Source organism: Chrysemys picta, chromosome 7, assembly GCF_011386835.1.
Source record: "Chrysemys picta bellii isolate R12L10 chromosome 7, ASM1138683v2, whole genome shotgun sequence".
In the NCBI taxonomy this organism is placed as follows: Eukaryota; Metazoa; Chordata; order Testudines; family Emydidae; genus Chrysemys; species Chrysemys picta.
Window position 1 is genome coordinate 96,989,936 of NC_088797.1, and position 16,024 is coordinate 97,005,959.

General features: G+C 40.9%; 1 protein-coding gene across 5 annotated transcripts in view; it reads right to left on the bottom strand.

Moving 5' to 3' along the window:
• Window positions 1-16,024, bottom strand: part of PDE6C (phosphodiesterase 6C) — a 58,264-nt gene that overhangs the window by 35,039 nt on the left and 7,201 nt on the right. Inside the window, exon 1 of one of the 5 annotated variants that reach the window (XM_005292545.2) lies at window positions 13,386-13,865. The exons of the other annotated variants lie outside the window; for them this stretch is intronic. Coding sequence (XP_005292602.1) covers window positions 13,386-13,865 — 480 coding nt within the window. Of the gene's footprint in view, window positions 1-13,385; window positions 13,866-16,024 lie in introns of those variants that run through there. 5 annotated transcript variants of the gene reach the window in all.

Genomic DNA, 16,024 nt, shown 5'->3' on the forward strand with positions numbered 1-16,024 from the left:
TTTTCTGGGTGCCCAAGCTGAGATCCTTGGGCCGGATTTGCAGAAGTACTGAGCACGCACAGCTGCAACTGAAGTTAATGGGAGCTGAGCTCGAATATATAAAGTGCTATATAATGCTAACTAGTCTGAAAAATCAGGTCCCAAGCATCTCAGACTAGGCACCCAAAATTAGAGGTTTCTTATGATCTTAATCTCTCTATTTTCTTGTCTATAAAATGGAGATAATGTCACCCTCACAGGGGTGTTGTGAAAATAAATTAAATAATGTTAATGAAGCACTCAGATACTATATTGATGAGCACCATAGAAAATCCCATGTGGAAATTGATAATTGTTTCTTCAGAGAAGGGTTTAAATAGTGTGCAATAAATAAGGCCTACGGCCGCACACTGAGCAATGAGTGTAAAACAAAATAATGAATTACTTTTCATTAACTGAGCACCATCCAGCCTGGCCACTGAATGAGGCAGGGAATCTGTGGAAAAATAGTATTTGGGTGTGTAATTAAAGACTGTATTAGGGCTGTCGATTAATCACAGTTAACTCATGCGATTAACTCAAAAAAATGAATCACGATTAAAAAAATGAATCATGATTAATCACAGTTTAAATCACACTGTTAAACAATAGAATACCAACTAAAATTTATTAAATATTTTTGGATCTTTTTCAAATATATTGATTTCAATTGCAACCCAGATTATAAAGTGTAGACTGCTCACTTTATATTTTTGGTTACAAATATTTGCACTGTAAAATGATAAACAAAAGAAACAGTATTTTTCAATTCACCACATACAAGTACTGTAGTGCAATCTCTTTATCGTGAAAGTGCAACTTACAAATGTAGATTTTTTTTGTTACAAAACTGCACTCAAAAACAAAATAATGCAAAACTTTAGAGCCTACAAGTCCACTCAGTCCTACTTCCCGTTCAGCCAACTGCTAAGACAAACAAGTTTGTTTACATTTACGGGAGATAACGCTTATTTGCAATGTTACCAGAAAGTGAGAACAGGCGTTTGCAAGGGACTTTTGTAGCTGGCATTGCAAGGTATTTACGTGCCAGATATGCTAAACATTCATATGCCCCTTCATGCTTCAGCCACCATTCCAGTGGACATGCTTCCATACTGATGATGCTCGTTAAAAAAATGCATTAATAAAATTCGTGACTGAACTCCTTGGTGGAGAGTTGTATGTCTTCGGCTCTATTTTACCCACATTCTGCCATGTATTTCATGTTATAGCAGTCTCAGATGATGACTCAGCACATGTTCATTTTAAGAATACTTTCACTGCAAATTTGTCAAAACGCAAAGAAGATACCAATGTTAGATTTCTAAAGATAGTTACAGCACCTGACCCAAGGTTTAAGAATCTGAAGGGCCTTCCAAAATCTGAGAGGGACGAGGTGTGGAGCATGCTTTCCAGACAGGGCCGGCTCTAGTTTTTTTGCCGCCCCAAGCAAAAAAAAAAAAAAAATCCTCCGAGAGCGGACTGCCGAAGCAAAAAATGCTGCCCCTGGAATTGTGCCGCCCCAAGCATTTGCTTGGTTTGCTGGTACCTAGAGCTGGCCCAGTTAAAAGAGCAACACTCCAGTGCAGAAACTACCAAACCTGAACCACCAAAAAATAAAATCTATCTTCTGCTGGTGGCATGTGACTCAGATGATGAAAATGAACTTGCGTCGGTCTGCACTGCTTTTGATCGTTAATGAGCAGAACCCATCATCAGCATGGATGCATGTCCTCTGGAATGGTGGTTGAAGCATGAAGGGACATATGAATCTTTAGCATATCTGGCACGTAAATATCTTGTAACACTGGTACAACAGTGCCATGTGAATGTCTGTTCTCACTTTCAGGTGACATTGTAAACAAGAAGTGGGCAGCATTATCTCCTGCACATGTAAACAAACTTGTTTGTCTGAGCGATTGGCTGAACAAGAAATAGGACTGAATCGACTTGTAGGTTCTAAAGTTTGACATTGTTTTATTTTTGAATGCAGTTATTTTTTGTACATAATTCTACATTTGTAAATTCAACTTTCATGATAAAGAGATTGCACTCCAGTACTTGTATTAAGTTAATTGAAAAGTACTATTTATTTTATTTTTACAGTGCAAATATTTATAATAAATATATATATATATATAAAGTGAGCACTGTGCACTTTGTATTGTATGTTGAAATTGAAATCAATATATTTGAAAATGTAGAAAACATTCAAAAATATTTAAATAAATGGTATTCTATTATTGTTAGTGCGATTAATCACAATTAATTTTTTTAATCGCTTGACAGCCTTAGACTGTATCTTAATGCACTGGCAAAAGGGGGGCCAAAAATTAAAGAAAATAGTACTGTTTGCAGAGTACAAAGTACCCAGGGGCGGCTCTATGTTTTTTGCCGCTCCGAGCATGGCAGTCAGGCGGCCTTCGGCGGATTCGGTGGTGTTTCTGCGGGTGATCTGCTGGTCCCGCACCTTCGGGGTACCCGCCGCCGAAGCCCTGGGACCAGTGGACCTCCCGCAGGCATGCCGCCTCCCCGTGGCGTGCTACCCCAGGCACGCGCTTGCTGCGCTGGTGTCTGGAGCCACCCCTGAAAGTACCACAACTGCTTATAAGATTTGCCATTAGAAACTTCAAAGGGATATTCAATTGTTTTTGTGCTATTGAGTATCCTCAAGAGGAATTTTATGATCTTGAGTTCAAGGTAGAGAACTTATAAGTGTCTCTCAGTGAAGAGGTGGCATGGCAGAGATGGAAATGTATTTGGATTGGTCCACCACCTGTGTGTTCCTCTAATCTCTGCTTTCCCATTTGTGGAGTTTTGCCTTTAGTATAATTGTTGCTAGGATGTGTCTAACTTGTAGGCCAATATAGAAATGCTGAATTGTTCAGAATTCTTTAGTGTTGTGCCCTGGAAAAGGTCTTCTTTAGTATTAGTCATTTGACATCCCATCTTTTAAAATTTGTATCTTTCTGTCCTAGAGGAATATCTGCTAGCCCACATATCTGGGTAGTCTTCATATCTGGGAAAGGAATGAGGATTTTCTCACTAAACCAAGGTACTTTATTTCTTTTACCATATTTGCAGAGTGGTCTCTTGTATAGAATGTTTGAGCTCCTGAGGAAATAAAATATCTTCACCATAAATCAAGTTGGAAAGAATAAAAAGAGAGAAATATACAGTTTTGGTGCTTTGATATATGGGGCTATTGTTTTGAGTTTCTGTAAAATATACCCAGTTCCAAATTCATCACATTACAGCTGTCCTGTTACAAAGTTTCCAGTCAAAGAAACCAGTGTCTCCTTCCTTTTCTTTTGACCCTCAGCAAGCTGATTCTTGGTAACTTTCTATTACATTAAAATTGCTGTTTATTTCCTCTAATTCTTTCTTTATCTGAAGTAAGTAGCAGTACTGGGAGGACTTGTAGGAAATGCAGTGTTTGAGGAAGGATCTTCATTTTTATCAAGATGAGTCACCCAAAAAAGGATAATAGTAAGTTTTGGCATCTTTGAATGTCTTGACATAAGATACGTAAAAGAGGTTGCAGATTTAGCATTAGTAGTTTAGGTAAATTGGGTGAGTTGTCTAATTTACAGTATGTGGATCCTTGCAAGGGAGAGGGGGCCTGTTAGAATGGAAATTTAATTAGAGAGTCTCCGTGGGCAGATTCTTCAGGAAACTGCCTCTGATTTTGTCTTATTCACCCGATACAGTTCTGTAGATATCTAAATCATGTTTAAAGCATTAAATAGACACTTGTGCTTCACTGAGATAGAGAATCTACAAAAAGAGCAATTTTATGTTCTTCATCATGGATTTTGATGCCTTGAATCTCTGGAGATTCTCTGATAGCTATTGCAAGTAGTTCAGTGCCAGTGAGTTGCAAACAAAAGATGTGACAAAGGGAAACTCTTGCCTGTCTTCTGCTTTAGGAGAAAGTCTCTGATTTGGAGCTATTCAAATAAAGGAACGCAGACAGAGAATTGAGTCCTGATCCAGCTTCCATGTGTGCCTCCTGATGTCTGTATAGTACTTGGCACAATGGGGTCCCTATTTAGCCTGGGCCTGCAGGCATTACTGCAAATTAATCAATAACAGTAGTAGGGTCTGCTAGGTCTCTGAATCCAAGACATTGTATCCCCCCTAAAGTGGACAAACACACCAAAACTAGAAGAGGTTCATGTTCTGCTTCCCAAAGAGGTGGACCTTAAGTTTGTGTTGGGAGTGCAATTATTCCAGGCCTAAGACAGAATTAGTGCTGAGGAGCGAGAGAGCTATCTGGTTATATGAGTTTTACAGTGAAATAGGAGAATCCAAGAATTGACACTAGCAGAGAAATTAGCACATGATATCTTGTGATAAATCCTTTAGTAATTTGGAAGTTCTTATTTACTACCACTGAGGTTATAGTGTAAGATATTTAGACCGCAGAGCTCCTGATCCTCCACTCAGTTATGCCAGTTTTATCTCAATGTAACTCCACTGACTTCACCAAAGTCACACTGAGGTAAAACCAGCATAGTGGAGTGGAGAACCAAGACCACGGGGTCAGAGTCTGCTCTTTGTTACACAGGTGAGATTCACAAAACAAGATAAGCTCGTGGAGTCACCCTGGATTTACACTGTGTAATTGAAACCAGAATCTGACTCAGTTATCCTGATTCATAGAGTCATAGAAATGTAGGGCTGGAAGGGTCATCCAGTCCAGGACTACAGTCTTCTGCATTGAGGCAGACCAAGTAAACCTAGACCATCCCTGACAGGTGTTTGTCCAACAGGTTCTTAAAAACCTCTAACGATGGGGATTCCACAACCTCCCTTGGAAGCCTATTCCAGAACTTTACTACCCTTATATTTAGAAAGATTTTCCTAATAGCGAACCTAAATCTCTCTTGCTGCAGACTAAGCCCTTCTTTTCCTATCTATTGTTTTACCTCCGTGTAACTCCACAGTGTCTTCATATATAATAATTTTAAAAAGCCTGAAATTGTTGAAAATTAAAACCAAATATATCAATATATTTCCATAAATTTAGATACTGATCATTTGATCTCAAGTTTTAAATGATTTTAGACTCTGGGCCCAATCTTCCTCTCACTTGCACCAGTGTAAATCAAGAGTAATTTTAGTGAAAGCAATGCAGTTACATCAGTGTAGCTGGGAGGAAAATCAGGCCCACTATTTCTGAAAACAACTTGCATATATTTTTCATATGGCTGTTGCAACTCTGAAGTGAACGTGTATAATTAAGACCCAGCTTGCATATTTAGACTACCATATATGGGGTCTGATTCTGATACCAAGTTACACCACTGTGAATCAAGGGTAACTTCACTGAATACACTATACCCACTATGGGGTAAAACAAGTGTAAGTGAGATGAGACACTGCAGAGCTTCTGAAGAAGAAAATAAATTAAAAAACTGAAATCCACATTTGAATTTTCTGGAATAATTGTACCATTCATTTATAGCGAATCCAACCTTAGTTGAAAAATCAGATCAGAGAGGTTCTTACTGTCTGGTCTGTCTCCGGAAAAGCTATTTGCGCTGTAGCCAGGGCCGGCTCCAGGGTTTTGGCCGCCCCAAGCAGCCAAATAAATAAATAAATAAAGCCACGATCGCTCGCTCCCTGTGGGAGTGAGGGACCATCCGCCAAATTGCCGCCGAATACCTGGACGTGCCGCCCCTCTCCGGAGTGGCTGCCCCAAGCACCTGCTTGCCAGGCTGGTGCCTGGAGCCGGCCCTGGCTGTAGCTATCCCCTCCCATGGTCCTCATTCCAGATCTCAAGTTCTTCAATGAAAGGTATGTTTTCTCCTTTAACATTACAGCACATTTTTTGACAAGCCTTGTGTCTTTTGCAATGACCCCTTCTTATTTCTCTACTTTTAGGCATCCTGAAAATCTTAAATGTATTCTGACAAAAAAGTTATGCAAAATGTTACAAATGTTTCACTTTTTTTTTTATTGTTTACATCAGACTTAAAAACCAGTGATACAGACCAAAGTTCTGACGTTCTAGACTTCATCCAACCATTTTATGCAGTGTTGACTAAGAAATGTGTGTTATCCTATAACATTTTCATTAGTTAATCTAAAAGTCTTCAGCATCTATGACTGCATTTACTGGCAAAATACAGACTCAATTTCAGTGGTGTAAATTTCTCATTGGGGTAAATTGGATCAGAAATTGGGAACACTGTCATAAGCAGCAATGTCCTGAAACCTGCACTACTTCTGACCCCTCTGTGATAGCGACACTTATTTTTGGACTCCTAGTGCCAGTGTTACCAGTGACTCAGGCTTTTAAAACAAGATGTTAACAGCTGAGTTACATCTAACTGGTATGCTTATTACTTTACCTCTTACATGCACTAACCCTGTTTTCTGACCTACTTACACAACAGTTATGTGGGCACTGGATTTTGCTTATGAGGATTCAATTGTGAATTTGAATGGAATCAGAAGCATATCTAATCTTGGGTAAGAAAACATCTTCAATTTGAGGACAGAACAAAAGACTATCAATTGAAGTCAATGGACCAAAACCAGATCTGGTGTAAGTGGGTGGAATTCAGTAATGTTGGGTAGGTGATATACTCATGAGTTCTAGATGGCAGACTTCTGCGTCATGAAGACATTACTAAGCTTCCCTATACATGTTTGGTAACTTAAATCGCTTGGAGCTAAATCCTGCTTGTTCATTTACAAAAACTCCCATTAATTTCAAAGCAGGAGAGTAAAACAGTTTTGGTCTTTATTCTTTGCCATGTAATTTATTAGCGACACAGAAAAACTGAACCCTGATATCTTCAAGATAATTAGGGTTTTTAGAGCTGAAAGTAAGCAGAGAAATAACTGTAATGTCGCTGTAATTTTGCTGTAAAGTAGTGGCCATTTTGAGACCTTTCCAAAATAAGAGCAATCTGTAGGTATGGTTGCTGTAAGTAATCATTTCCTAAAAAATAAAGAAAATCAAGCTGACTGGCAGCCTCCCCCTTTTCTGGGCCGCTTAATGGAAATTGGTTCCTTTTTTTAAAATATGTTTTGTCAGTCAAGTGGTATTGTCTAGTACAACAGGCTGGAATAATTTTCACCCCTTTTCCAACAACAAGTTGCTATTCGGCATGAGAACTGGGGTGGTCTATTTTTTTCTCACGAAGATCACTATTGAGAAGATTTGCCTTGGAGCATATACTACTCAAGAGGTAATTGTACTGTAATTCCCAGTACAAAAGATCATTCTGCTCCATGGGTGAATGACTGTCTCTCTGGTTTTTAGTCGAACTTAGGATCTCTTCTTCAAATTCGATTAGCCTTTCAGCTCTTCAAGAAGGCAGTGTTGCCGAAGCATTAGAATATTGCTCTTTCTCCCTCCTCCTCTAATCTTTAATAATCCTGACCTTGTTTCTTGGAAACTCCCTTCCCAAGGCTGTTCTAATAATCTCCCTCCAGCTTCCAAAGCTTGGTTTAAGATTCTCCTTCTCCATCAGACACACCTTATCATAATACTGTGTTAATTAGGGAAGTGACTACCCTTTCTCTTCTGAACAGCCAGAGGTTGGAAATGGTGGCCGCTAAGAAAATTGTTTGCTTTATCCTGGGTAACTCCTCTTTTGTTCTTTTGAAGTTCAGACCTGACCATTACGTTATCTTCCAATGCAATCTACTGCAGAAAGCTGTTTCCTGGACCCAAAAAAGAGTTCCGATTTCACAGTTCTCAATATTCACTGTGGCCTTGACTTATTTTGAACCAAATTTTCACTATTCATGTAGTTTGACACCATTAAAACTATGTTCGAATTTGGAACACTGTTTCTTGAACTGGAATCTAATTCTTAGTCAAATATATTGCCTTCAATTAGCTATAAATTTGGAAAAAAATGTTAATTTACATATTAGATATTGGTTAAATTAAAGAATAAAAGAAAACAATATACTGATTTGACTAGAAAATTACATATGTACTTATACTTAAAGGCCGAGACTCTGGATTTATTTGTAAGTCTCCAAAATCCCTCTCTTTGCTGAAGTAGTCCCATAAGTAATATCTTCTTTTAGAATTCTGAAATATTGAATGGCTGGCACTGAGAGATGCTCAATAATTGTGCACCTCATTGCCTGCAGTTACAATTACTATATTTTCCTGGCTTTTGTTAAGCGAATAGACTCAAGCTAAAAGGGTTTATGAGAATCCATTATTTTGCATTTGTATGTTAGAGCAATATACGCTACCAATCACGGAGAATAATGAAACACCATTTGTCAGGACAGCAGACCTGCCTGGCCTTCTGTTTCTCACTACTATTAAATCCTGGATTAAACACTATTAGCTCCAAAGATCAACAGGTCTCTAATCCTCAGGGGGAGGGAACTGCTGTTGTTACTAAGGTAATTATAGAAAGTCTGGATCTTTTCCTCTGGTTTTCTCTTGTGAACTGTTAGGATGAGGAGCTTCCTCACGTTTATTGGTACTTTTCCAGGTTGAAAAAAGATAATCCTTCAAGCACTGGTTACTAGGTGCTGAAAAGGGAATGTCTCATGTTTTAATGATTACTTGCTATCATTTTATTCCACAGTCACTTTTCCTATTTGAACTATCTCCTGTCCAGCCCCAAACCATTTAACCTAAAACAAACAAAACAGAAACAAACAAACAAACAACAACCAGGTTCCCTATTAATGTGTGAATCAATTATCAATATGAATTCATAAAACAGTGAACAGTATCTAATAAAGGGATGGGCAAACTATGGCCCACAGGCTGGATCTGGCCCCTCAGGGCTTTGGATCCGGCCCGCGGGATTGCTCCCGTGGTGACGCGGGCCCCGCGCCGCTCTCAGAAGCTGCCGGCACCACGTCCCTGTGGCCCCTAGGCAGGGGGGCAGAGGGCTCTGTGCATTGCCCTTGCCTCCAGGCATTTGCCCCTGCATCTCCCATTGGCCGGGAATGGGGAACCGCAGCCAATGGGAGCTTCGGGGGAGGTACCTCGAGGCATGGCAAGGGCAGCGCATGCGGAGCCCTTCACACTCCGTCCCCCAGGGGCCGCAGCGCTTCCTGGAGCGGCGTGGGGCCGGGGACAGGGCAGGCAGGCAGGGAACCTGCCCTGGCCCCAGTGCGTGCTGCTGCCACCCCGGAGCCTGAACCCTACCTGCACCCCGCCCCCCCAACTCCCTGCCCAAAGCCCCCTGCCTGCACCTCGCACCCCTCCTGAACCCCAACTTCCTGCCCTGAGCCCCCTCGTGCACCCCACGCCCCTCCTGCACCCCAACCCCCTTCTCTGAGCCCCCTCATGCACTCTGCACCCCTCCTCTGCCCCAATCCCTTGCCCTGAGCCCCTTCCTGCACACCGCATCCCCTCCCACACCACGCACTCCCTCCCGCACCCCAACCCCCTGCCCCGGCCCTGCATACAATTCCCCACCCAGATGTGGCCCTCGGCCCAAAAAGTTTTCCCATCCCTGATCTAATATCAGTGTGTATATATACAAGCACACACATAACTTAGTCCCTATACTTTTAAATCAGTTTTCTTTCCTGTTTGCATATTGCCTTTTTTTTTCTTTCCCTTGTAGCCCCATCTTTGAAAGAAGGGGCAAAACCCTCCCGGGATAATCTTGTCATACTGAAAATCCTAAGCATTTTGGACCAGATTCTGCAATCCGTACCCAACTGAACAGTATCAGTATTTTACTCCATGTGGCTTCAGTGTGAGTAAAAGTAGCAGAATCTGACCCCTTGTTAATATTGAATTAGATTTACCACTATCTTAATCTGATTCCTTCCTCACCCTATGGCCAGGAAGTATTTTATTATTCTATTTTCTTTTATGTGTAGCACTGGTTGGTGCAATGGTCTTTTTAAACATTGGTCATTTCCTAAAGTGATTACTTAGTACTTTAACAACATATGTTGCTGTTGAAATACAGTGTGTATAACATTAGAAAGTATTAGACATAACATCTTCTAAAGCAGTGCGGCAACCTTGAATTCTTTGTTGTGCAGTTTATATGCTGGAAGATCATAATGGACCAAATTCATTCTTGGTGTAAGCACATTAACTTGAACAACGTGACATAGCGATTAATTCTTTCTCTTCTCCTTAATTGGTGACTTGCAGTTAAATACTAGACAATGAATAGGAAGTGGAAACTGGTCAGCATTGGTAAATCCCTACTGTCAGTAAGTCACAACGTACGTTTTCTTGAGACATCAGTATGTGAAAATGTTCACTCATGCTCCATAACCATGTCCACACAATGAGATGATTCTATAACTACGTATTGTTATTACAAGCACTAAATAAAGTTTAGTATATAGGTAGGGCCCTACCAAATTCACGGCCATGAAAAATGCATCATGGACCATGAAATCTGATCTCTCCCCATGAAATCTGATCTTTTGTGTGCTTTTGCCCTACACTATACAGATTTCACAGGGGAGACCAGGGTGAATTGGGGGTCCTGACCCAAAAGGGAGTTGCAGGTGGGGTTGCAAGGTTATTTTAGGAGGGTCATGTTATTGCCACCCTTACTTCTGCGCTGCCTTCAGAGCTGGAAGACCAGAGAGCGGTGGCTGTTGGCCAGGTACCAGCTCTGAAGGTAGCACCCCACCAGTAGCAGCACAGAAGTGAGGGTGGCAATACCATACCATGCCATTCTTACTTCTGCACTGCTGCCTTCGGAGTTGGGTGGCCAGAGAGTGGTGGCAGCTGACTGAAGACCCAGCTCTGCAGGCAGCAGTGCAGAAGTAAGGATGGCAATACCATACCCTACCATTCTTACTTCTGCACTGCTGCTGGCAGTGGCTCTGCCTTCAGAGAGAGGCTCCCAGCCAACAGCCACTGCTCTCTAGCTGCCCAGCTCTGAAGGCAGTGCTGCCGCCAGCAGCAGGGCAGAAGTAAAGGTAGCAGTACTGCAACCCCCCCTACAATAACCTTGTGATCCTCCACAGCTCCTTTTGGGGTTAGGAGCCCTACAGTTACAACACCCTGAAATTTCAGATTTAAATAGCTGAGATGAAGAAATTTATGATTTTTAAAATCCTATGACCAGGAAATTGACCAAAATGGACCATGAATTTGGTAGGGCCCTATATATAGGTGTAAATGATTTCATAGATTCATAGATTCCAAAGCCAGAAAGGACCATCGTCATATTTTTGCTTAGCACTTAGGTAGTGGACAGACCTGATTTCCTGGAAGCACATAGAATGCAATTTGAATGAAAACTACTCCCTTTTTAAGACTATGTGATAAGGATTTAAGGTCTGAGCAGCAGGAGCTCCTGCTTCAGTAATATCATTAACCCATGACATAAGAAATGTTACTGATTAAAGGCCCAATCCTGCAGTCCCTACTTAGGTAAACCTCGCGGTGATGTCAATGGGAGTTTTGCATGAGTAAGGAGTGTGGGTTTGGACCCTTTAACTCTTTTACTGGTAGAGTGGAGATGTTGATCATTTTAAGGATTGCACAATTATTTTTAAAGGCCAAATCTTAGTCCATTGAAATTTATGGGAGTTTTGCAATTGACTTCAGTGGCACCAGGATTTGGCCCTGAAGTTTCTAGTTGTTCTGTATTGGCATAGACTTCTATTTCCCTAATAAATGCATGTCTGAGTAACAATACAATAATTTCATTATATTAAATTACTTTTAAAAATTGGTTGGTTGAATAATAATTGGACATCAGACCTTGGCTCTATTACATTCCCAGAACATACACGCAGAACCACTATCGGGGCAAAAAGAACATCGTGATCTTATTTAAAAACATTCAGATTATTTTTAGCTTGGCACAGTTTTTTGGACACAGAACAGTAGAACTAGATGGGCCGCCCCACTGCAAGCAGCCTTACACATGATAATATGAAGTGAACAGTGCAAGGTCTAAGGAAACGCACATCTTTCTTGAGCCTCTTGATCTTTTCTTACATAATCAGCCTTATGAATTTAGAAGGATTATCCACCAGTCTCTCCATTTGTCAGTAAGACGCAGTAAGTCAGATACTCTGTGTCACAAAAACAGCAGCATCTTAGCAGTCAGTCAGATATTGGGCCCAATCCTGCATTACTTTTGCTCCCAAAATTCCAATTGACTTCAGGTCTGAGCCTTTTGTTTTTAAAAATTAGGAAAAGTTCTTTTCACATGTACTTATCTCTTTTCTTGAGATTTAATAATAGCCCCAAACCAGACTAATATGAGCTTGTAATTAAAACAGCCTTGATTTTGGTTGACTTTTAGCAATATGATGAAATGTAGAATTTCTTGTTTATCTCCATGAAGCCATGGATAGTTTTGCAATCCATAAAGACATCTTGCTTTGTTTGTACACCCAAAATTCTCACTGAATTCAGGATCAGGCCTTCTTTCTCTAAAATGGCACCCAATTTTGATATAAACCTATGAATTAAATGTCAAGAAGCCAGATCCTCAGCTGATCTAACTGGCATAGCTCCATATGAGTATTCTACTTTACACCAGCTGATGTCTGGTGCTGAGAGGTTTGCAGACTAGATGCCACCATTTGATAACTTAAATTCAGCAAGTCTGCAGATGTCAATATTGTGAGAGAGAACGTGTCAGCTTCCCCATTTATTTCAGAACAGACATTCGGAAGCTGCCTTGTTCATACATTTGGAATTGGAGTAATGCTCGTTCTATGATACTTACAATATAACCCTTGTCTAAGTTACAAGTGAAAAGGATGAGTCTGTGAAAATAGATTAGGTGCTCTGAAAGGAGACGAGCAGATCTGACTAGTTATGTCCCAGCTAGAGACGGATCTGATCCGAAAGCCTGGATTTGAACACCCTCAAGCTTTCGGGGTGTTTTACATTGAAAACTAGACCTCAATCTGAGTACTCTCAGCTCATTCACCACCTTAAAAATCACTGCCAACTCTGACTACCAGACATGCAGTGCCCTAGGGCAGCAAAATGCTAATGACTGATCTATTCAGTAACGGTCTGTATGGGTGACTATAGAATAATAAGGGAGAATATTTACCACTTTGCTTAGGACAGCAGAGCGGAGCCTACCTTGGTCATTAAGGACTCAGATTTACATTAGTCCCAAACTAATCTGATGTCTTCCTCCCTGTTGCACAGTAAATTACTTACATCAGAAATGTTGAATCAAGAAATATGAAGTAACAAACCACACTAGATAAAATGACACCACCTGATTTTAAACTTCATATCCCATTGGTTTTCTCATGTTTCTCATTCTGGGTTTCTGTCCCTTGTTTGGAGTTTGGCACTTTGAGGAATGAGTCTATGCAAAAACCCCATTCTGTACCCTAGGCCCACTACAAGAAGTTCAGCAAAGGAATAGAGACCCAAGCCCCAAAACAAGACACTCACTTACCTTTTTCACGTCAGGTACATTAAAAAACTTCTTGGTATGAGCAACCCATCCCACTATCCCAATGTCCAGAGGAAAAACAATCTCACTGTCTGGGGCTACGAGGTTCTCCTCAAACTTGGAGGTGGTGGTGATATTGAGAAGCCTGGTGGCAACCTCAGGGATGCCATTGCGGGCACGGCAGATGAACATGCTACACCGGTCAGCTGCCACGAGCTGTGCCAGCCTCTGCAGGGCCTTGTGCACTATCTTCTCCATGCTGCTTTCTTCCTCCTGGATTTCTGTCAGCAACTCAAAGAGCACATGAGACTCCTCCAGCCGGGACATCTCCTTGAAGGAAACTCCATCCTTCACTTCCCCAGGGCTGACTTTGAAGATGGTTCCCAGCGCTTCTGCCCTCAGCTTTCGGTCGAAATACTCCTTGGCAAACTGGGGGTTGTTCTCTAAGTATTTCTCAACATCGTCTTTATTTATCCCACCCATTTTGTGTGACTCTTTCTTATGGCTTTTTAGAACTGCATCACCCTAGAAGCAGGAGCAGCAGCAAGAAGTCCTAATTTGGTGCTAGTAGGAAAAAGGTCCGTTGCACATACTGTACCTGTCATGGGCATAGTACAGTAGGCTTGCTCTGTGGCTTCCAAACCTTCTGGAACCCTTGAGATATGACAGAAGGCACTGGCTTAGTGTCTTCTTAGTGTGGGATCTTGGAGGCTGCTAATTAAAGAGATGTCAGGACACTAAACCCTTGAGCACTCTTAGCTCATAAATCCCAAGGGAATCATTTTAGCATTTTAAACTAACCAATCCAGTCTTAGGCTCTGTGCGGCAGTGTGATAATGCGTAAATATGTTCATGTATATACACACATACTCGCTCTTGCATATGCTGTATGACGTACTGTACAAAAGGTTTCCATTGACACCATTGGGGAAAGCCCCTTAGAATCTCTCCCCATATGTTTGCAAATTATTACTTCATGTACACTAATGTGTTCAGACATGTACATGCACAGACACACATGTGTTTGTGGGATGAAGAGGGAATAGAAAACAGAGTTGCATAGTAAAGTTGCTTAAAATGTCAAGATTTTCTTCCCTTTCAGGTAGTTGGGAGGTGACTGATGATGGTTTATCAGTAGTGGTAGTTAAGAACCATAAAGCTATAAATGGGCCTTACACAGTAAGAGCCTGTTCAAGTCCATGGGTTTTTACCTGTGTAAGGATGGAATTAAAGCCTTAGGATTCGGTACAGTAAATGCAGGAAACCAAATAGGACGGTCATGCTACTTTTTTTCTTTGGTACATAGACATGATCTAAACAAAAAAGGTAAAATAAAGAAAGTGACCAAATGCAAATTACAATGTTAAACCTTATTGGCAAAATCCTTAGTCTGGTCAGAGTTCCATATGAACTAAATACATATGTTTGTGTTTCCATTGTTGTCCAGTCATCAGCCTCTAACCATACATGCAATAAAAACTTTAATTAAAACCACGAAGTGCACAATGACAAAACATCATATAAAAGAGTTGCATTAAATGCACTCTCTAACCAACTTAAACTGTCTCAGGAAAAGTCTGGTTGAATGGACAAGACTCACAACATGTCCGGAAGGTCAACACACTTGGTCCCTCTCTCACACTAGGGTGGGCAGCGAGTGAGTTCTGGGTTCACCAGAACATTCTGCAACCTGCTTGCTAACATTTAAATCTAGTGACTGTTGACTTGACTATCTCAGCTGATGTCAATTGTCCAGGTAAAATGTGTGGGGAAACATATTATCTCAGAAACCAAGGATCCAAGCCAGTAGAGGTCCAAAACCAACATCTTGAACTGCAGCTCAAAATAAAATGAAAGCCAGTGATATCTATGGAGCCTGGGTAAAACACGCTGACAAGCTGAACCACTATTAAATAGCTGAAGTTTTGGACTAGTCCTCAGGTGTAACTCCATGTTGAATATATTGAAGCAATCAAATCAAAAAGTGACAAAAGCAGCAATGATGGAAAGTGTGTGTAATGGCCCATATTGGATAGGAAAGAGTCTAATATCCTGGTCAGGTGAAGAGGAAAACAAGAAGTCCTGGTTACAGCTGCTATCTGGAAATCCCAGAGCAGCTCAAGGTCCAGTAAAACTCTTAGTGTGCAAACATGAGTAACAAAAGGCAGGTGAACTCCCTCAACTAATATGGTTTCTGCCATTATATCTGCAGAGAGACTGGGGGAAATCTGGTGGCAGATGGTAAAGATCAGTAATACATTTTTAGCTGCTAGGATATGATTTATATTAATTATTGGGTGAAGGAAGAATCTTGAGGAAGTCTTTTGTACAATTGTAGAGCATAAAATAGAGATGGTCCTTTCTAAGTACTGTGAGTATACCTTGAAAATAAATCAATGAAATAATAGTTGTTTTCCCTAGCACACCACTGTTGCTTGGTTTTGTCAGGACTGAACCTGAGGACTAGCTCTCAACCATGCCTAAATCTCAGCCAGGAACGAAAGTGTTGTATACACTAGGAATTTTTCCATAAAATTTGCTATCGTTGCTACCAACGGTTCAACTCCACAGAACCATCGTGTGAACACTAATGCAGACAACACTCTCTCGGTGCTTTAAGTTGTGTACAATCAATATCTGCT